General features: G+C 33.7%; 1 protein-coding gene across 3 annotated transcripts; it reads right to left on the bottom strand.

The window, feature by feature from the left end:
• Positions 1-480: 480 nt before the first annotated feature.
• LOC123220200 (myosin-6-like) lies at positions 481-17,334 on the bottom strand. Of its 3 annotated transcripts, XM_044642255.1 has the most exons (41): positions 17,242-17,334; positions 16,821-16,966; positions 16,575-16,731; positions 16,413-16,471; positions 16,167-16,326; positions 14,728-14,877; positions 14,519-14,655; positions 14,277-14,423; positions 14,061-14,162; positions 13,252-13,309; positions 13,053-13,154; positions 12,220-12,257; positions 11,987-12,113; positions 11,702-11,872; positions 11,491-11,622; positions 11,289-11,398; positions 11,101-11,161; positions 10,588-10,765; positions 10,250-10,455; positions 9,277-9,396; positions 8,392-8,490; positions 7,779-7,991; positions 7,381-7,650; positions 6,984-7,253; positions 6,585-6,854; positions 6,186-6,455; positions 5,921-6,060; positions 5,686-5,797; positions 5,567-5,587; positions 5,396-5,476; positions 5,107-5,277; positions 4,425-4,574; positions 4,128-4,310; positions 3,597-3,743; positions 3,448-3,518; positions 3,162-3,261; positions 2,939-2,995; positions 1,463-1,519; positions 1,217-1,297; positions 1,047-1,129; positions 481-953 (listed from the first exon to the last, which is right to left on the bottom strand). In XM_044642255.1, exons 1-41 carry the CDS (start codon positions 17,317-17,319, stop codon positions 839-841), a joined length of 5,400 nt encoding a protein of 1,799 aa, XP_044498190.1. In that variant the 5' UTR covers positions 17,320-17,334; the 3' UTR covers positions 481-838. The 3 variants fall into 3 exon arrangements, with proteins under 3 accessions (XP_044498190.1, XP_044498189.1, XP_044498188.1); XM_044642254.1 differs by lacking the exons at positions 6,186-6,455; positions 6,585-6,854; positions 6,984-7,253; positions 7,381-7,650 and having other exon boundaries at positions 3,597-3,696; positions 4,126-4,310; XM_044642253.1 differs by lacking the exons at positions 6,186-6,455; positions 6,585-6,854; positions 6,984-7,253; positions 7,381-7,650 and having other exon boundaries at positions 5,543-5,587.
• Positions 17,335-22,925: the final 5,591 nt, after the last annotated feature.

Below are 22,925 nucleotides of genomic sequence, written 5' to 3' on the forward strand. Positions count from 1 at the left end.
TGTTTAAATTATAGTGTCCGAGAGAATTCTGTTCATATAGTTAAAATTATTTGAGCAAAGATAATTTGTGGAAGAGAACTTAACGGTATGAATAAGTTGTTTTCAAATTCAAGCCTGAAGCGTGAATCCAGTTTTGTTCGAGTTTGATCATCTAAAAGTTCTTCACCTAAATTACCCTGCATGCTAATGTAGAGAATCTTGTAAGCACTCCCGTAAACACATGTTTAGCTTACACCTAAATTTACCTCAACAGGCTGGATGACCAGAACGGATCTAATCCAAATGCGTGTTGAAAGGAAAACATATAATTGAAGACTGCATATCAATACTCGAGTGAGAAGTCCCAAAATTTAAGATAATTGACACCGTTGTAAGTACTCCAGAAAGGAAAATTAAATTTTAATTTAATTATCAAAGAATATTAAAATAAATAAATACATATTTTCAGAGCTATTGTCTTTAAGACTCAATCCACATTACTTCAACTAAGGACAACTACTATTATATTATGTTGGTCTATTCTGTTAGAACAATATGAAATTGAGGCCTGGACATACTACAATTTTCCCTACTGTAATACCCCTTTGAAGAAGACTAGCCCCTCTCGACTGACCAATTTATAAATAAAAAAAGCACTCTTGAATAAGAAAATAATAATAATAATAACAACAATAATAATAAAAATAATAATACTACATCCAGGGCAATAGGTGATGACAAAAATACCTACCTACAAGGGGATAAGGGAAATGGTGGTGGATTTACGTTGTGGCATCCGCTGGACCTGTGCTGACGTTTCTACTTGCTAATTTGAGACAAAAATGCACTAACCGAGGAATTAATCCTGTAAAAATTGGAAGGCCGGATTCTCTACAAGTTCTGCAGCAGCCTTCACATCTGAGAAGTCCTTCTCTTGATCGGTTAAAGAAATATCATCAACTAAGAAAGGAATGCTGAATAAAATGAACAAACAATCAGTAAAAGCTTGAAACACCCGTTATCGATTCAAAAAGGACTAAAACTTTTCCCTTTTGTTCTTCACTTACCTGGAATCATCATCCAACAAGAAAGAATTGCTATCATCATCGCTGAAGTCTTCTGTCATAAGAAGCTTCATGCTAGATATAACCTGTCCAAAATCAAGGTAAGGCACCAGATTAACAACAAATAAATGAGGAACGTGGAAAGAAAGTCTCAATCCATTTATTTGACTTACATCAGGGGATACACTTTGAGTGTTGTATTCTTCATCACAGTAAAGCGTACATATTCTATAAATCTGTTGAACACTCAAGACCTGAAGAAACAAACAAGTTTCAAAAGAATCTTAGTATTTTTAATCGTATAAATCCAAATTTATCATGTTCAAAAGTGAACGATGGAACTCATTATCCAAAAAATATCACTTGGGAGGAAAAAAAAAACTGACATTATATTGAATTATGTTTAAAAGAGAACTTACAGGACAGAGGTCAGTTGTAATATCATCATAAGATATTCTAGTCTTCTGGTATATAACCTGAAAAAGAAGTTTTAAAAATATAAAAAAAAAAAATTCTTAGACAAAGCAGTTTCAATTACTCCTTTTTTAGACAAAGCAAATACTCAAAAATAATTCTGAAACCTCACCAATCAGTACCAAGCAGATTGACTTCATTTCTTAAACAGTAATAACTAACCAAATTTTGTGGATGAAAAACTTTAGTTTAATCAGCAGACTTATTAATCAAGCAATGTAGGTATACAGATAAATCAGAGACTCTAGAAATATTCTACCACAAAACAATTAAAAATGAGCAAGCTGTACAAATCTTGAAAGATAGTTCAATAACGCAGAGGCAGGATTTTCTTTCAAGCCATAAAAGATAATAAGACCTAAAAACATCCTACTTCAAGATATCCCGATACACGCCCCATGAAAGCTTCCTTATTACTTCAATGCTAAGCACTGAATGACTGACCAACACAATTCATTTTACAACTCTCTCACAGGATAAGCAGTTTACTGAACATTTTCACTTAAAGCATAATTGAAGTGATCAAACAGCTTTTGTCAAAATGCACTCTACAAAAGTTTTATTTATATATATATTCTACTTGGTGGGATCTAATGTAGGTTCTAATGAGTGGTCTACAAAGCTAAAAGCCACAGCTCTATCATTATATTAAATGAGAAAACTTCACGCTAGCTTTTATCTCCCATCTCAACTCAGTCTGTCCATTTTTGGAATTCAGAAATTCTTGACTAGAATTTGCAGGAATTGATTACTTCCGAAACTCTTATATAAGACTATCTGTGACCACTATCCCGAAAGAAAACAGTATCTTCAGAGAAAGAAAATTAACCATAGCTTCAGCATCCAATCCGGAAATTCCTACAATACCTCATAACTAGTCTTGTATATGCAGATCAAATCATTTATTGAATTTTACAGGGTCACCCCAGGCATATATGCCTCAATGATTTCATAATACTTACAACTGAAGAATGTGTGCGCTGAGACTGTAAATCTATTCTTACAATCATTTTTTAATCCATACAGCTGATGAACAGATATATTGAGACTGACAACTTTTTTTAAAGCTAATGAACTCTAAAGTCTATCAACACCAAAAATCTTCACCATATTATTCTGTCCTTGGTGAACCCCATTTGTGATGGAAGAAAGCATGTCACCACTTTACCCTGCTACCTGGGTTGGAAATTTCAGATAGAAATGAACTTTTATGGAGTCACAGTAGCAATCTTCACCATTGACAGAGGGACATGATATAATGCTTAATTCATGAAGACAGCCAACTAAGTTGGTTCATTACTAGCCATTCCAAAAATTAAAAAAAATAAATAAATGAATCCAAACATTAAAAAAGATTCAACATCATAATATCCAGAAATCATAAAAGAAGGTGCTGGGCAGTTCATGGTTACGAAACATACCAAGAATCCAACAGCTTGTCTAGCGTGTTTGAGTTCATCCCAGGATGAACCTGCATACTGCAACAAGAAGAATTTTCAGACAAGAAACAAATGAATGGTATACTTTAGACTGTTATAATCTACAATCAAGATCACCATGGGGAAATTTCAGTCAGGGAGGATTGTTAAATTGGTAAGAAAATTGAAAAACTCGCAGGTACTCATCAAAAAAGTAAAACGGTACCTCAACTTTTGCTTTTCCACACCATAGTTCTAATTCAGCCAAACCAGATTTTACATATTCTCCGTTGCTGAATGAGCAGCACTCCCGATAAAGTACAAGGCTGTACTAGCAATGCAAACTTTGTATTAAAAGTTAATATGGTGGAAGATCACTTCAAGAAAATTTCTTTTCTATGATAAAAAACAAGAAGATCAATTGTAACAATTGAAAAAGGTTAATAAAAATGATGAACAAGTTGTCCATCATATTCATGGAAAAACAATTGAGAGATTAGGACACGAATCACCTGTTAAAAAGTTGTACATTAATATATGAGAAAACTTGAGTGAAGATCTTTTGCACAAGAACTTGAGGCACCTGAAACAATTGTAATGATAAGTCTCAGATGCATGAAAAATGTGAGTAACTTGATCATGAAAAACTAAAATCTCATACAAAATTTTCTTTCAGTGTAGAAAGCAGCCCATCAAGGCTCTCAATAATGCTGCTCCAGGGACTAGATGCGGGACCATTGCTAGATGACTGCACAGATGGACTTATAGAAGATGATCTAATAGAATTTCCTTTTGACATCCTTGGTGCCTAAATCAACGGGATAACACCTTATTGGAGTTAGAAAAATTGCACTTCTAGATGTAAGTAACTGATCTTAAGTAAAAGAATCAGAAAAACATTTAAATCAACATCAAAATTAGTAAAGTTCAAATTGATCACAGGTAAAATCGCTTCATTTTTCTTTTTCTGAAGCTTTCAACAAAATGTATCAAAAATTTTAAGAGAAAAAATGTGTTCCCAAGATGCTAAAGAAGACTCATCAGATATAGCACATAAAAGAAGATGCAGAGTTAGAAAATAAGACTGGAAAACAACAGCAGAAAACTAGGAGTCAATTCACCAGGATACAAAAAGAAATCAACCAAGGGATTTGTTGAGGTAAGAACAATGGAAAACTAAAAATCCTCACACCTGGATACAAGAAGAAAGAAGAGGTGACAGATCCTTTTTCAAGTTGTCTCGAATGATCCCATAAATTGTTTCTACATATGCTGTTAGCTGCTGCTTAAAAAGCAAAGCTGGATATTTGGCATCAACCTGGCGCACTATATCTCCAACTTGAAAGTTCACAGAAGAAAAGGATGAGCGAAATCCCTGCCAAATATGACAGATGTTGAAAAAAAAAAAGTTTTCTATACACAGTTCTTAATTATGATAATACTCAAAAAACAATAGTTCAAACTGCAATCTAAGAAAATATATGATTACTTGGGCCATCCTTCCAAAGAATGAAGTTGGTGGCACAGGAGGCTTCTGCTGTGAATTTGAACCACTAGCCTTTAAACTCCGTTGAAGCAAAGACAATAAAATAGACATATTGGATAGCCAATAAGCCATATGATCGTTGCTGTCAGGATTCTGCAATGCATACATAGAACAAGCATGTTGGTATCTTTTTCTTCTTATTTTTCTTTACAAGGAAAAAAGAATATTAAGTTCACAAAAGGGATCAAGCTGGTCAATGATGAAGGTGAACCACACCAATCCAGCACTAAAAATACTAACAATGCAAATCTAAGGTTTAACACAGATGTCGTACTCAAAAACCAATAGACCATCATGCAGTTTACATTAATGAAAGGATCAAAGTGTCTTTAAAATTCGTAGAAATTGAAGTTCATAGAACTGCTAAAGAACAGATTTTATCCAAAAAAGACCATTCACTTCCTCCAAAGCATCTTCCAAACCTTAAACCCTAAACCCAAAGACCAAAGTAACTTTAAAATTTCCTTGAAATTGAAGTTCATGAACTGCTAAAAAACAGATTTTATCCAACAGCTTCCATTAGCAAGTGACTCTCCAAAATTTTTCCATAAACAAAAATTTAGAATAGCACTAGAAAAAGGAAGAAAATGAACGGAGAAAGATCCTGTAATGTTTTTCCAATCACCTCTACTGCAGAGCCAAACACCTGAATGAGACGATCAAATACACTAGATTTTTCTGCCTCAAATGATCTCCAGTGGAGAAGACATTTATATATGGTAAATGCTGCAACTGGTTTTTCATTACTGAACCCAAGATCCTGTGACACACATTTGATTAAAGCATCTATAGATCCCTGCACCATGGAAGACACCTAAATTAAAGAATAAATCCAATTGAATTTCAACTGAAGATAAAAGAAAATTAACTCAAAGATTAAGACTACAATATTCCTTTCTTTCTAAAGCCCATACATTCTGTCGTTCAATTTGAGATCTCATTAATCTACTATCAGATGCCACAAGCTTCTTAACTGGGGCAGCACTTTGTAATTCCTGTATGAGCACCCTCTTAGAATCATAAATACAAAATATGAAAATAACACAACAAAATTAAAATACATCAACTTTAATTTCTTCACTCACATGATGACCGTTTTCCAGAGGCTGCAAAAATGCGGAACAAAGGATCAGCAAATTCCCCAAATATGCAACGTAGAACCAAAAGCTAAAGATAAGAAAGAATGTTTTGCAACATGTTTCACCTGAGTTGCACTTGATAATTGTTTTGAGATTTTTCTAGATGATGAATTCAACAATGCTTGATGCCGCAGAATTTCGCCCTCAGTTTCCATGTCAGAAAGCTTCTCTTCAAGCCTGAAAACAGAAGTAGGCAATAATTTACATAAATTACCAAACCCCGGTTAATCAAGGAAAAACAATTGCATCAGAATGCAGTTTGGCACAATTTTGCAAAAGTAGACAACTTGTTGTATTGACCTCTGCATTGTAGTCTTTAACTCAATTATCTTTGATTCTGCATCCAAAGCCTGCTTCAGCCGCTCTTCACAAAGATTATTTGTTTCTTCAAATTTCTTCTCTGTTTCATCAATTTTTTTTTCCAGTGATCTTACCAGAGCCTATAATGTGTCACCAATAGACAGAGTACACATAAGCACAAATAAAAAAATAAGAAGAATAACACTAAAGTTATCAAATCCAGAACTATGCATTCTCTCTCAGAAGCAAATAGGGGTGAACTTACCTTGAGTTGTTCATTTTCTTCAGTAAGTTTATTCATCATTTCATTATCAATAACAGGGACTTCCTGAACAATTGGAAGTTGTTCAGTTACTTTCGTTGCAGCCTCTTGCTCCTTCATAAGCAGCACCTTCGTTTCATGGAATTGTTGTTGCATCTGTATAATTGATTCTGCATCCAAAGCCTGCTTCAGCCGCTCTTCAAGAAGTTGATTTGTTTCTTCAAATTTCTTCTCTGTTTCATCAATTTTTTTTTCCAGTGATCTTACCAGAGCCTATAACGTGTCACCAGCAGACAGAGTACAAATAAGCCCAGATTAAAAAAAAATGAAGAAGAATAACACAAAATTTATCAAATCCAGAAGTATGCATTCTCAGTCAGAAGCAAATAGTGGTGAACTTACCTTGAGTTGTTCATTTTCTTCAGTAAGTTTATTCATCATTTCATTATCAATAACAGGGACTTCTTGAACAATTGGAACTTGTTCAGCTGCTTTCTTTGCAACCTCTTGCTCCTTGATAAGCAGTGACTTCGTTTCCTGGAATTGTTGTTGCATCTGTATAATTGATTCTGCATCCAAAGCCTGCTTCAGCCGCTCTTCAAGAAGTTGATTTGTTTCTTCAAATTTCTTCTCTGTTTCATCATTTTTTTTTTCCAGTGATCTTACCAGAGCCTATAATGTGTCACCAGCAGACAGAGTACAAATAAGCCCAGATTTTAAAAAAAAGAAGAAGAATAACACAAAATTTATCAAATCCAGAAGTATGAATTCTCAGTCAGAAGCAAATAGTGGTGAACTTACCTTGAGTTGTTCATTTTCTTCAGTAAGTTTATTCATCATTTCATTATCAATAACAGGGACTTCTTGAACAATTGGAACTTTTTCAGCTGCTTTCTTTGCAACCTCTTCCTTCTTGATAAGCAGTGACTTCGTTTCCTGGAATTGTTGTTGCATCTGTATAATTGATTCTGCATCCAAAGCCTGCTTCAGCCGCTCTTCACAAAGTTTATTAGTTTCTTCAAATTTCTTCTCTGTTTCATCATTTTTTTTTTCCAGTGATCTTACCAGAGCCTATAATGTGTCACCAGCAGGCAGAATACAAATAAGCCCATATAAAAAATAATTAGAAGAATAACACTAAAGTTATCAAATCCAGAAGTATGCATTCTCAGTCAGAAGCAAATAGGGGTGAACTTACCTTGAGTTGTTCATTTTCTTCAGTAAGTTTATTCATCATTTCATTATCAATAACAGGGACTTCCTGAACAATTGAAACTTGTTCAGCTGCTTTCTTTGTAGCCTCTTGCTCCTTGATAAGCAGTGACTTCGTTTCCTGGAATTGTTGTTGCATCTGTATAATTGATTCTGCATCCAAAGCCTGCTTAAGCCGCTCTTCACAAAGTTGATTTGTTTCTTCAAATTTCTTCTCTGTTTCATCAATTTTTTTTTCCAGTGATCCTACCAGAGCCTATAATGTGTCATCAGCAAGCAGAGTACAAATAAGCCCAGAACAAAAAAAAAAAAAAGAATTAACATAAAAGTTATCAAATCCAGAATTATGCATTCTCAGTCAGAAGCAAATAGAGGTGAACTTACCTTGAGTTGTTCATTTTCTTCAGTAAGTTTATTCATCATTTCATTATCAATAACAGGGACTTCCTGAACAATTGGAACTTGTTCAGCTGCTTTCTTTGCAGCCTCTTGCTCCCTGATAAGCAGTGACTTTGTTTCGTGGAATTGTTGTTGCATCTGTTGTAAAGCGGCCTGCAAGTTTGCATTTTCCTGTGTTTTTTCTTCCTCAAGATCAGCCTGCATCAAGTTAATCAAATTTTAAGCAAGCAATATGGCATACTATAAGCATTATCTGTTATTCTAAATTAGAGGGCTGCTCTATAAAATAGTTATCATATGTATACTCCATCTTCTTCTTGTTAAGTTATTTACCTTCTTGAACATTTTCCATTAGGAGACCACAGAAAAGACTGAAAGAATCACTTTAACGGTGGTATGCAACTTATTGGCAGTAAAAAAGTGAAGCTTAAACATAATGTAAAATGAATCCCTTCTTAACTAGTTAAAAATCATTCCATCATAAAATGTATGTATCAAGAACCCAGGAACAGACTGTTATCATAACCGCAATTATATTAAAATTTTGTGATGCACATTCATTTATCCATCAAAACTTGTAAGAAAAAAATAATTCTACCCTCATTTGTTTCTCTAGCTGCAGACGCCATGTAAGTTCTTCAACTTCCTTTTCCAATTTACTTTTAGCAGCTTGGAGAGCAGCAGTTTCCTTGGCAGCCTACAGGCATAAAGGGACCAGAAAATATTCATGCACATTACTACTTCAAGAAAGATGAGCACAAGGAACAAGAATAACCAATTTGGACAGCTCAGGAAGTAATTTCATAATTGGTAACAAGAAAAAGAGACATAAAATTTTTACAGCAATAGATGATGATTCTAAAGCTACATTCTGTATAAAATGAAAGGGAGAAAAAGTGAAATTAATGGTCTAAAAACTTGACACTTTACTTTCATCCTAAAGCAGGTATATCTCAGATCCAGTCAACAAAGCATTTCTCCCTTACAAATCTTCAGTTATTCCAAAATAAAAATCATCAACAACTAAAGATGGAAACTTAACAAAATTTCAGAAAAGTTGAGTGATATTGTAAGTACAGGTACACTAGTAAAATTCATTATTTAATATATTTCTGCTATTATATATTACACTAGATCGTAAAATTTCCATTTCTCACCTAGACTACCTTCGTCTGTTTTTCCAAAACAGTCTTGCACCAGTTCCTTTCAGTTTAGTAAATGTTGAGGAGAACTAACAGGAACTTCAAAACTTCTTAGTACCCCCATTTAGTTTTGTCTTCTAAAGGACCAACACAAAAAAATTCTAGTTTTTCTTACAGAACTAAAAGTTGTCTGTGTGGCCACCTAATGATGTAAGCCTTTTGGTCTGGATCTCCTAATTATCAAACAAAATATACATAACCATGCTAACAAACAAAATTGTAAGCTTTAAACTTAACCAAGAAATGTAGGACAATAATGAAACAATGAATGAGGATATCACCATTCTAAGCTTCCTTAATTCTCGGCGGGCAATTTTTGCTCTTTGGGCACATTGTACGGCAATTGCTGCTTTCTTCATCTTTAAATAATAATTGCGAGCTAAGTATCGTCGGCAATGACTCTGTTTGATCACAAGAAAACCCCAATTAGAGGGGACAAAAAACAATTTAAAAGGTTGTTAAATTCTCAAGTATTAGATGATGCTACAAATAGAATCAACATTCACCTAGTACATAATAAGCAACTAGCTTAAGACAACATATGTGTGTGTGTACACACTTACATATATGTAGTAGTTCTCCAGTCAAGGCATCCTCATATAATTATATTAGGACCATGTTTGAATACCGTTGGATTCACTCATTAGATTGAATCAAATTATAGTCAAGACATCCCAATATAAATTTGATCAAGGCCATACATATTCACCGTTGAATTATTTGTTATTTAGGGAAATGAGTTGTGAAGAAAATGAGTTGTGTTCACATCATCAAAAACCATCACATAGCTACTTAGCAACATATTCTAAATTTGTATGTATTTATGAATGTACATGTATGGGATAAGAAGCCCAGCCTTCTAATTCATTATTCTTTTATGCTTTTAATTATCTTCTATAACTGTGATTAGTAGTACCTCTCACAATCCTACTTGAACCACATTTCAATTTAAAATTTTTCGATCTAAGGACATTAGTTGAGAAACGATAAACTAAGAAATCATAGTTCTGGTTGGGAAGGCAAACACAATGAATTTTTATATGCTATGCAACCACACAACTTGGTTTCACTTAGGATCTGATCATAGCCTAGACACAAAAAAATGAATTCAATACAATTACTCACAAACTAAATATTGTTATGCTAATAAGTTTTCATACATTACTCACAAACCAAAAAGAAAAAAGAAGAGATGAGAACTGAAAAATATATGGCATGGAGACAAGAGGACACAGAATGGTACTTCTGTCTTACCTGGATAATAATTGTTGCTTTTGTCTGCTTTCTAAACCAAAGCTCATCACGAGCAGCCATCCTGCGCATGCCTGATTGAATAGAAATGGCTGAAGAGCACAATGTATGGTAAGCTTTCCCAGCAAGATACCTGCGCAAATATTTCTGGATTTTCACACAAGCAGCTTCTCTTCTCATTCTCTCAAACTGATGGAGTGCATTTTGTCCTACAATCATCTCAGATGATAAACAACAGTAAATTATGCATATAACTCAACTGAAAGCAATAAATTGTGAAGCAATTAGTTTGTGTACTACAAAACAATAAATTCACTGGGATGCACAAGTGCAATCATTACCTCTACAATAGGTTTGGATTTGTATCGCAGACAACCGCAATGAGATGAACCGCTTATGACACAAATAAGATCGAACTTTCCTCTGGATGATGCTTGCTGATCTTCCTAGTACCTCTTTTCGCCGAGCATCTAGTTCTGCCATCTGACCTGCTCTCAGAAACAACTTTGTTCTTCCAATCTGCAATATAGTTTGATCAATGAGAGTGCTTGCGTAAAAATTGGATACCGGATAGCAAATACGTTAAACACTGAATATATTTGGTGTAAGCAACAATATCGTAATGCAACTAAAACCTGAATACAATATCGTGATGCAACCAAAACCTAAAATCAACAAAATAATGGAGTGACACATTTCTACCAGAAGTGCACATGCAACTTACCCAGAAGGAAACATTTTTAAAAAATGGTTTTACACCTACTAGCCCACAGCTGTTAATGACAGCAAGAACAAGAGTGGAAAAAGAACTGAAATTTTTTTTTAAAAAAAAGTGATAAAAGTCAGAAATGTACCTGGTAACCTTTGAGGTCCACCTTCTCAAGAAGCCTCTTGCAAGCAACGACCTCATCATGGCTGTCAATAAACAAGAAGCAGACAGACAATATCAATGAAACAGCCAGGGCACAACTTTTCAATATCCAACAAATGCCAAACAACAAAGAAAATTAAACTTTAATAATGTTGGTCAAATTTCAAGAACCTGACATCCAAGACATTTGGTGCCAAGATGCGAAAACGAGTTAAAAACTCACGAAATGGCTTTCTTGTGGGATATCCAGCACAACTAATCCTAATTGCCTCCATAACACCCTGGAAAAATGAAATTCTCTGAGTCTGAAAATGTTGCACAGGACAGTAAATAGCAACACTGACACCATTACTGCCAAAAAGGAAAAACTTACCCCACAACGTAGTTGCTGTAAAACATTAGAATTCTCAAAGATTCCTGGCTTGAGAACATTGTTCGGCTTAACACACCGTATGTAATGTGGTTCAGTGGCATTCAGTGTTTCAAGCAATGTTTGCAATTGTTGCTGTGTTTAAATATTTGATAAGAACGACCACCAAAAACTTCAAAGAAAATGCTAGCAAATGATGCACATTTAGGCAAACCTTAAAGCGAGAACCTATGGATGAGAACTTTGATGATTTGGTGGATTCCTCAGGTGAAGGTGGGAATAACGCTGACACAAAGGGGCATCCAGAAGCACTCAGAAGGGCTTGATGCTCAGCAACAACATAATCTTTGTTCTTGTCCAGAAATAACTCAGTCTGGTATGTGACCTGAAATCATATTTCCCACTAAAAATAAGTGACCTGAAATGACTGCTTTCTTTTTATAAATATTAGACTAAATTTGGCATAGTACTCCACAGCTGAAACAATATAGATGCGTACATCACCAGCATAGTGAGCAATGGTGAAATCGGTACGTGCCAACTTTGGCTTGCTAAAACGCTTATTGTCTTTGAAAGTCTGGTATAGTTTCTGCGCAAAAGTCTCATATGTTGATCGAGGAAACATACTACAAATAATTACATTAAGCCATTTCAGAAGACTATTCTATGGAGGAAAGAAAATAAATGAAGCAATGGGGAACAGTTGCAACCACATTTTGTTTCAATACATACCAAGCTTCATCCAGAAGAGCAATGATGCCACCGGGTTTCTGAAATTAAAAGGAACAGATGAGAAATATGAAACACGAATCACAAACGTCTCTTTATATTCACCATTTGGAGCACTTCTTTACAGCAAAAGAGGAAAACTAATTTAATAAAAAGGCATTGAAGAAATCCAAAATAAGCTATAAAGGTGAAGTAGGATTGCTGAAAAAACACTTGACATGGCAAAATTATGAAAGTATATATTAGAATGAAGAACATAAATTCATCTGTAATGACTATGTCAACAAACAGTTGTGTACAATCTAATTCTATCTAATATGCATTTTCATTTTACCAGAACAAACTAGTAAACATTTAGACAACATAATATCAATTCTTCTACCAGTATATTGTTGCACCTAGAATTTTCCTTTACCAATAAAATATAGGAGATAAGTTAATAAATATTAGATCATTAATGTCCCAGAAACAAACAGTTGTGCACCAGATCCCTCTCTGCTAAGGTGAAACATGTACATCCCTCTCTGCTAAGGTGAAACATGTACATCCCTCTCTGCTATGGTGAAACATTTACCTAGATTCAATATCTATGAGTCTACTTCATTAGGTTCATGGTTTATATAGTTCCAATTGATACTCAGAGGTCTGTGTACTTGTGCTCTTACATAAAGGTGTTCGTGATGTAATGAAGAGTTTTTACGTCCCAGAAAAAATGCTGATATAACAATCAAAACAGCCTAAAGGACATCAGTTAGCTGAAAATATCAGTAAATTCTGGCATTCTAATGTAAGGTGCTATCCAACATAAAACATTAAGCATCAGGAATTTGAAACACCTTATCAATAAGATCAAGAACATCCTGATTATCAATGAACTCTATATAGCTCCAGTTAATTTTTTCCCTCGTATATTCTTCTTGCTCCATTTTGAAAACATGCTGTAAACAGAGTATTAAGGTTAAAGTAGAATTAGTTTATAACTTACAATAAATACTAAAAACAATAAAAGAGTGTAGCTAAAATCTTATGGTTAACCTGGTTAAAGTGTTGCTGCAGCTTTTCATTTGTCAAATTGATACAAAACTGCTCAAAGCTGCACACGAGTAGTAACATCAAAAAATGAATGTGATCATCAAAATATGCCAAATATAAATGCTCAAAAAGCAATTCAAATAAAAAAGAAAGATGTCCGTGATCATAAATTGACATATAAATTAGTTAAGAATTCAAATATCCACAACAATGGCCATTATTGAAGCAAAAGCAACAAGCTACCAGAAAAAGCAAAGATCTACCACCCAAATATTTTCCCAATTAGAACATGATTCTAAGAGTTGAACACTAGAATGCATCGTTATGACCTGTGACAGGATAAAAAATATGATGAATCCTCATATCAATCTACATGTGGTGACACTGCCACTAATATTTCCATTTACTGAGTTTAGCATTATGATTTCTAAAAACAAGAATTTTATGCAATTTACCATGAGAAATTGACTTTTTAAATGATAAAAGAAAAATTGTACTTGTTAAACACCTGTTTGTCTTGCAGCAAAAACAACAAGCTAGTAGAATAAGTAAGCGAAGAGCTACGACTCAAACATTTGCCCAAGTAGAACATGATTCTAAGAGTTGGACACTAGAATGCATCATTAGGACCGTTGACAGGTTGAAAAATATGATGAATCCTCATGCCCATCAACATGTGGCAACACTGCCACTAGTATTTTCATTTCCTAAATTAAGCATTATGATCTCAAAAAAACATAAGGATTTTATGCAGTCCTCCATAAGAAAATGACTTCTTAAATGATGAAAGCAAAAGCGTACCAGTTAAGCACCTGTTTGTCTTGAAACTCTCAAATCCATAAATATCCAAAACTCCGATTAGAATTTTTGAATTCGGATCTTGACCAATAGAATTATTTATTTTGTTCACAAGCCTGGTTCAACAAGTCTCTAAAACATCAAAAACACTGGAAACTGGATATATCAAAGAAAGGTTGACATAAATAGTTCTTCCATAAAATGAATTTAAAAAATACACTTAAACCTACCAATCAAATAATCTCGAATAAACAACTTTAGCTAAAGCATCTCTATTGACAGCTGCAGAGTTTGGATCAAGACACTTTGTTATGCTTTCACCCCTGGTCACAATGACACGTTTGCATAAGGAGTCTTCAAGAGACTTCTCATCACACCTGAACACATAGCAGATGAAGGATTTTTCTTCCATGATTTTATAACTAAACCAGTTATGTGAATATTAATAAAAGTTCTTGGTATAACAAGCTACATGAGAAGTTCAGCCACTGTTTTGAGATGAAACCAAGATTTATCATCCTTAGGTTTTGAAGAATCTGGTTCCTCTCCCTTAGCAAATTCAATGTTGCCCAAATGGAGTATTGCTGCAACAACCCGAAATATTGCATCCTAAGAAAGGAAACTCTTTAGTTGAATTTTATATAAGAATAATTCATAGCAAAAAAATTCTAGACAAATTACCTGGTCATCAGAACTGATCCCAACAACATCCATAGCTCTCCTGGTTGTGACATATTCCTTTGAATCATCCACTCCATCCAGTTCATAGCAATTTGATTGATTTAGATAATGAAAGGTCTTAGGGTTTTCCAGTTTGTACTTCTTAATGTCCTGATGGAGAACACAATAAAAACATGGTTGAAGGTATTACACTAACCAGTGAAATGAAATTGGACAATTACTGTGATATGAAATCCAAGTTTACAAGGATTATTTGTGGCTTATTATTACCATGTCAATCCCGGTAGAGTCCTTATTCACTTAAGCATATTAAATTGAATGGACTGGATGCACACAACAACGAAGGACTTAATTCTATGGTACCAACACCACAAACACAGGATGTTGGAATGATAACTCACGACCTAGATACAAGGACACAGCTATGCATGGCATGTCTTTGCATTCTAGATAATTCAATAAGCAGTAAAATGATTGTCATTTGGTTACATACTAGAAAAAGTAAAACAACTAATAGACTTCTTAGAACATGAAAGTTTCATGACACAATATGTGTAGCATCCTTAAAGGAGTAATATTACATATCCCAAGTAGCATAAAAAATTCTTATTCCAAGTGATGTATCCTATGAGGCATTATCATGCCACTTATCTCATCAACTTGTCATTTATACGACAGTGCCATTGTAAAACTGGATCATTTGGTATGGGAATTATGAGATACTTCTTCATGCCTTTAGCATTGATCCCCTTGAAATAATGTATATATTTTGGAAAAAGAAAAAAAGTCTTTTAATTTGATTATAAAAGCATCAGCTTCTCCAAGTTTTGGCATGCTTTCAAAAAAAAAAAAAAAAACCCTCTTATAAGACACAAATCCATTTTCGGGTGTAAACTTTGGCTTCACAAAAGCAAAAATTACTTTAGGACTAAAATATTGTTGCTAGTAACAAATATTATAATTCTTTGTTAGAATAAAAAAACTCCCTCAACAAGGCTAAAGAAGTCACAAAATTACCAAAAAGATGGATAATCAAACTGAATATAGAAAACTCAATACCTTTGAATAAAGAAAAAAGATCCTTTAAAAATTACATCACAAGCAATACCCATATTTGCAGTAATTGTTCTAAAAGGGTTAGAAAAAGAGGAAGAATAAGATGATTTATCATCAAAACTTTGTAAATAGATAACAATTATATCACCAAGAAGCATTATAGCATATATTCAATTTATCACCACCCACTGTCATAAACAAGATGTACATTATGCTATGACAGTTCCAACCATATTAGAAAAAGAAGAATAAATAAGATAAAAGCCACATCAAGACTTGTATTTGAAGAAGAATTGGTGATTATATTTCTAAGAAGCATTACAACACCATATTCAATTTATCATCGCTCACCTGACAAATGTCAAAAGCAAGGCATACTTTACCTCTGTTGGTGCTGCACAAAGCATGTAAAAGCAATGATAATTTCGCTCAGGATCAGAGACTTGACAGACACGAGAACGTTCCAACAAATAAGTTCTAATGGCAGCTCCGGAAATCCTTCCAACTTGATCAAACTGAATCTCCACAAACTTACCAAAACGACTGCAATGACATTACAAACAATTCCAACAGAATTTTCCAAGGAGCAGACTGTAAAATCATAATTCTAGAATCATAAGTTTTCTCACCTAGAATTATTGTTTCTCACAGTCTTTGCATTGCCAAAAGCTTCCAGGACAGGATTGGACTACCACACCAGTAAAAAAAATAAAAGAAAAAGTGCAATTAATGCAATATACCATCTTAGTTACAAATCACCAAGTTGAAAAAGTGAAGATTAAATTTGCTACCTCCAGGACTTGCTGCTCCACAGACCGCTTCTCAGTTGTAGTTCTTCCTCCCATATAGGCAAGGTAACTCATAAGCATCTTTGTACTTTCTGTTTTACCGGCTCCACTTTCCCCACTAACCAAAATTGACTGGCTTATTCCCTCATTAATCATCTGTCTGAAATAACATATTTTTATAATGCCAGGCACATTACAAATCCTAAAGCACATAATGATTAAAACAGATTAAGGCTTAAGATATATTACCTGTAAGCAGAATCTGCAACAGCAAAAGGATGAGGGCTCAGCTCACCCAAATCTGCCCCTTTATATTGTTCCATAATATGATTATCATACAAATGAGGAAGTCTTCGAAAAGGATTCACAGCAATCAATATATTTCCTGTATAAGTCTGCAATCACCATTTGTTAGTTTAATGCATAAAAAGTTTTACTAGGGCAAAAAAGAAAACAAAAGTAAGAAACGAATGACAACAACATTAAACATATATACTAGCACAATGAGCACTGTCCAAACCCCAGAATCAAAAGAAAAAGAATATAACTGCATGAAATAATAACAATGACATGAAGCATCCGATATGACCGGCACAATTAAAATGTACTTTACCAAACAACAAGCACAGAAGGACAATGTTTGGATACAAACTAACTGTTTAATACTTACATAGATTTCATTAATATCATATCGACATCTTAAATTGTACAGAACCCCTGGTTCATGAAGATAAGCCAACTTTGTCATATCATCAACACCACTTGGAGGAAATTCAGCATCCTTTGGATGGACACTGGATGCTTTGGCAACAACCTAGTACAAAACAACCGCTAAGCTCTCATAACTAAATAAAAAATGAAGCAGGTACCAGATGTCATAAGATACGGTCAACATGAAGTGTACAATAACATTCAAGCAAAATAATAACTTTTAAGAGCATAGATACCTTTTTACTCATAAGAAACTACTAAACTATAGTTAAAAAAACAGTAGCTATAATCATGATAGGTACGTCAGTACACTTAATATCTACATCAGAAAAAAAGTTACTGTTAGATGAACCAAGACCCAAGATTCTAATGCAAACATGCTTCATCGATTAAGATAGTTGCACAACAGAAAATAAAGGGGGCAACGACAAGCAGCATTTGCTGTCGGATAGCGTCCCAAAAGAAAAGATGAAAGCCACTTTCATTGCACAATAATATTCTCAAATTTTGCTAAAATTTCCTATTGAATATTATATCATATCATTTAAACAAAAAAAATGTCATCCAAGGTTCGCATTTATGTTTTTAGCAACAATATAAACACTCAAATCCTACAAAACACTAGTATAAACATAAAACCAATTCAATTGACTTTACTGTAACCATGCGCAGTCCTCACTAAAAAACAATGCTAAAATGAAGTAATTTCATAACCAAGTGTAATGTAAAAGGATAACACCTGTTTACTCTAAAACCAAAGTAGCACGGAAACTTATAATGGAATGAGTTTCCATGTTTCGGAAACATTTCTGTTTTTGAAATTCTCCTAAACTTGTAGGAAATGTTTCGAGTCATTTCGAAATTTTTGAAAAATTTTGAAACACGTTTCTTTTAGAAGAAAAATTGTGAAATTGATTAAACGCATATCTTTTGTATTTTCAAACAAAAAATGTCTTTAAATCTCATATTGAATTCATCTCTTCTCTACTCTTCGATATGTTATTCATCTCTTTCTCGACATATCATATAAATTTGTGTGTATTGTTGTTTTTTTCTTAAATATCTACATATGTTTGCTCAATAACAATTTACAATAGGTTCTATGATTCTATTTTATAGTATTATTTCTCTCCATTTTTTTTTATTATTTATTTTTATATTATACAAGTTTATGTATTTTTTTAATAAAAAATTTAGTATTTATAAAAAAAACCTTTATATTTTTCATATTTATAAGTTCCCTCACGTTTTCGTTCCCTATATTCTTTAAAAAATGTGTTTTCACATTTTCACGTTTCCGTTTCCATGCTACAGAGTCTAAAACACATGTTAAAAGATCCATTAATTGACCTATTCTGAAAGCAAATCTCCCCCAACCAATACTTTAATATAAACTTACAAAGGCCACAAAACTCTTTTCTAAATGCATGACAATAAAAATCTTGTGTACATGGTCACTTGCATGTCCAACTTCCTTGATCTACAAAATACAAATGCACAATCTACTTGAATCTTCATAGAATTACTTTCAGCGACTGACTTAGCTATTGATGTTATAGAATTGCATGTAGTGGCTGACTTAGCAATACATGTTATTAGTCATATATGACATTGTAATATCTCAGCCAAGCTTCTTGACTGCTGATACTTTATTTTGTTCTAAATTAATAAGTCTCAATTAAGTGTTTGGGCCATATCAACTATTCTTCAAATCCAATCATACCTTGATGCAAGAAATTAAGAATTTAATTCCCACATACCCACTGTCCAATAATAAATTGTAAAATATGCATATCAATGTTTATATACAATGCTTACAGAAACAAACTTTCAAAGATGAGGAAAATTTCCATTCTTCTATTCCAGAAAAGATGCATAAACACTACTGAAATGCAGCACTTACTGTCTTCCCTGAAGTACACTTTATTTTGACCTCTTCATCGTCAACTTTTTCTACCTCCCCATCTATCCAAGTCACCTCTGGATCCTCAACCCAAACAAGAGACCCAACAGCAAAATTAACTCGATCAGCCTGAGTTGCAAAGTAATCATGAGCACATGAGCCTAAGAAAGTAGTCTAATCTTCATCTATATATAGGAATTAGAAACAAGTAGAAGCCAGGCAAAAAGACATTTCAATCTAGAAGCAACATATTTGGTGTCTGATATCAATAGAATACAATTTAATAACATAAAACATAAAATAAGAGTCTGCATCTTTGTTCGTTTACACATCATAAAACATGGATGTAATGTCATAGAGTTCAAGGGTGATCACTATCACACATTTAGTAAATGCTTTCTCTTTTTTAAAAAACAAAGATCAAGTGAGAAATTACAGAAAAGGATCTGGAATTGGCCTTTTACTCCTCTCAAATCAATATTATCATAAACCTTTCCAACATATTTGTACCTCCTTATAAAAAGGAAAACAGCTTCTTATTTATCAGCATTTTCACCACTGAAATTATTCAACATCAATTTAGTTGACATCATAGTTGGTTTTCTCCAGTGCTACCACCACCAATAAGTTAAAATGGCTTCAATTTTTCTAAGCTGATAGCATATTCCAAAGGCAGTCATCATGCAGGCAACAACAACCATGTCAGTCTTCCATTCCACTTAATCAAGCATTGTGTGCAAAACATTGCAAATGCATGACAAAGCTTCGGCCACACAATTACACTCTTTATAAGTATGAAAAAGCAAGAGAGTATATGATTCCCGAAGGATTCATTAGACAATGAAAAAGAGAGAGAGTCACATTCCAACAGATAAAATTCTATAAAAAAAAAATAAAACCACAAAAACGGTCCTAGTTATCCATTTCAACATAAAAAGTGAAGCACTCACTTCAAAGCAAAAGTACCAATAATTGATTACCTAACCAGTAAACATTGTTTATACCAAACCTAAACTCTCCATGTAATAGTTTACTAAACAATAGCAGCTCAAAGAAATCAACAACATGATCTCAGTCCTGGAAATTCTACGAAAATTTCTTCACATTTATGCCTACATTATATATAGCTATTCACCCAGATAATTTTGCAACGAACACAAAAACTGATAATAAAAATCATCCACGTTGATAAACAGCGAGCTTTCCTTTACAGACTTCCTTGAAAAACAAACAAGATTAAAAAAAAGTACCATTATTGACCAAAATCAGAAAAATTTAGATCCAACGGCTGCGCCGATAAACCCTGCATTATGTCACCAACAACCGACGTCAATGCGCATAAACCATACTTAAAATGGTCAAAGACAAGGAAGGCAACGAGAAATGAATAACCGTTTATCGTATCGGGGTCTCTATTTCATTGTATAGCTACAAAGAAATTTGCAACTGCAACGACGTCATTGAAGGCAGGATTATGTTTGATGAAGCACCTCTTGTTTTAAGGCGAAATGGGAGAATGTTGTTGCAGATGCTACACGAAGAATGGCGAAACTTAAACGGAGAATAAGAATTGAACAAACGGGGACGGATATCCTCTCCAACTAATTTCTCCCTAACGAAACAATGATGTGTGCTGTTCGGTATTTTTCCTGTAAAAGCAGCGAGAACGTGAAGGCCTATACACAAAACGAAGAAGCCATATTCAATAAAATCTTTAATTCCCGAATCGGCCTTGTTTTTCCGAATTCCATGCACTTGAAGATGGCGTCATCAAATCACCTTTTTTTTCACTGCTGAGTCACACTACATCCTATATGTTACGCGCCGTTTGGATAAGTTATATTTTGACGCCGTTAATATTATACCTATAATTCATATATATATAAATATATATATTATTATATTAATTATATATAATTTTATTGGTTTGCTATTATCTTTTAGAAAAGAATTTCTTAACTGAAAAAATTGGATGTAAGAAATACAAAATATGCTGACGAAGCTAGATAATAACATATATAAGTTTGGGATTTCACCCAACCTTAATAAATAAATCTTTTGGCCTTTATGTTTGACTAAGCATACGCGGACTATTTATTTAATGAGAATTAAATGATTTTGATAAATTCCTAGTGTCGATTGATTTAATCTTTGTGTAAAATCATGAACAGGGTAGAGCTCTTCATGGGAATAGTGTAAATAATATTCATAAATGGGCAGTGGCCATTTTCGGAGAAGAGATGAAGCTGTGGAGAAATGGAAGCAACTATATCTCACTATCAAAACTGAGCTTGATAATCTTATTCAACGAACACATGGTACTTAATTTCCTTCTCTCTTCTTTTTCCTTTTCTCCTTACTATTATATGGTCATATATATATGATATAGTTTTTTTTTTATGCTTGAATGAATGATATGAGATGTGTTTAATTGTTAGTGGGCTCATAAGTTATGATAAAGATTATGAATTCAGCATGATGAAACATGAATATGAAGCATGAACACCAAGCCCAATTATATTGAAAAGCAATAGCACCAATCTTGACCTGCAAAATTATAGGCCATTCTTGTGTCTCTTAGCACGTTCTTCTTCTACGTGTAATTACAACAAGTCCTTTTTCTGCCAAAGATTGAATTCATATATGAATTTGCTCATATATGCAATCAGTCATAACACAAGCGTTAATTATCTGCTTGGTATCGCCATCAGAAATTCAGTAGAGGCTATATCGAATTGGGCAATTTATGTTGATGGGTTGTGTTTATGTTGATGAGACTTCTTTCTACACATGCGGTTCATATAAGTTCGTTGAGTTGCATTCATCATCTTCCAACAATTTCCCATAGGAGACCCATATTCATTCTTGCCAAAGGGTTAATAAAATAAAAATATTATAAATCAATAGTGCATATAAATGTATCCTTCAGTTTGAAGGCATATGGAGTATACCATTATTCACAGGCTGCGTGAACTCCTTCAGTTTTAATACCTCCTACAAATAAACAAAAGCAATTTAATACATGTATCCCAGGACATAGATATGAAAAATTAAGACGAAGGGAAAGAAATAGAAGTAATCACCTATGGCAGAGTTTACAGCAACCTTTGCCAAGAAAAGTACCAGTATGTATTAATATGTATGGTATACATTTATGTTTGATTAAGCATAAATTGGGAATTAAATGGTTTTAATAAATACACAGTATCGATTAAATCAACCACGCATAATGAATAGGGTCGAGCATTTCACGGGAATGTCAAATGGTTCCATCAATAATTAACATAGCAAAAGGCATAGCCTGGATTATTACTCACTCACATTGTACACATAAATGGGCAGTGGCCCTTTACTAACGAGATGGAGCCTCTGAAACTGCAACGTTCAGAGGAACGATGCAATTATGGTATATTTTTTATTATTTGTCTCTATGGTGCAATTGTGGGAAAGATTGTTTTGAAACCATATGGTGGAAAAGGCTGGGGAGTGTTTGATTATTCATTTCAAGTGTTCTTGCAGTAAAAACACTTAGAAAAAAATAATCAAACACTCTCCGCCTTTTCCACTGGCACAGTTTCAAAACAATCTCCAAAATTACAGTGAATGGATTGATAATGAACAACTTCACCATAGAAACAAACAGTAAAAAAAAAAAAACTATTGCTCTGAACGTTGCTGCTGTTATTCTGGATGTGGTTTTCTTCTCTGCCCTCATCTTCTTCAAAACAAAGCAATTCATC

This window comes from Mangifera indica, chromosome 7 (assembly GCF_011075055.1).
Source record: "Mangifera indica cultivar Alphonso chromosome 7, CATAS_Mindica_2.1, whole genome shotgun sequence".
Taxonomy (NCBI): domain Eukaryota; kingdom Viridiplantae; phylum Streptophyta; class Magnoliopsida; order Sapindales; family Anacardiaceae; genus Mangifera; species Mangifera indica.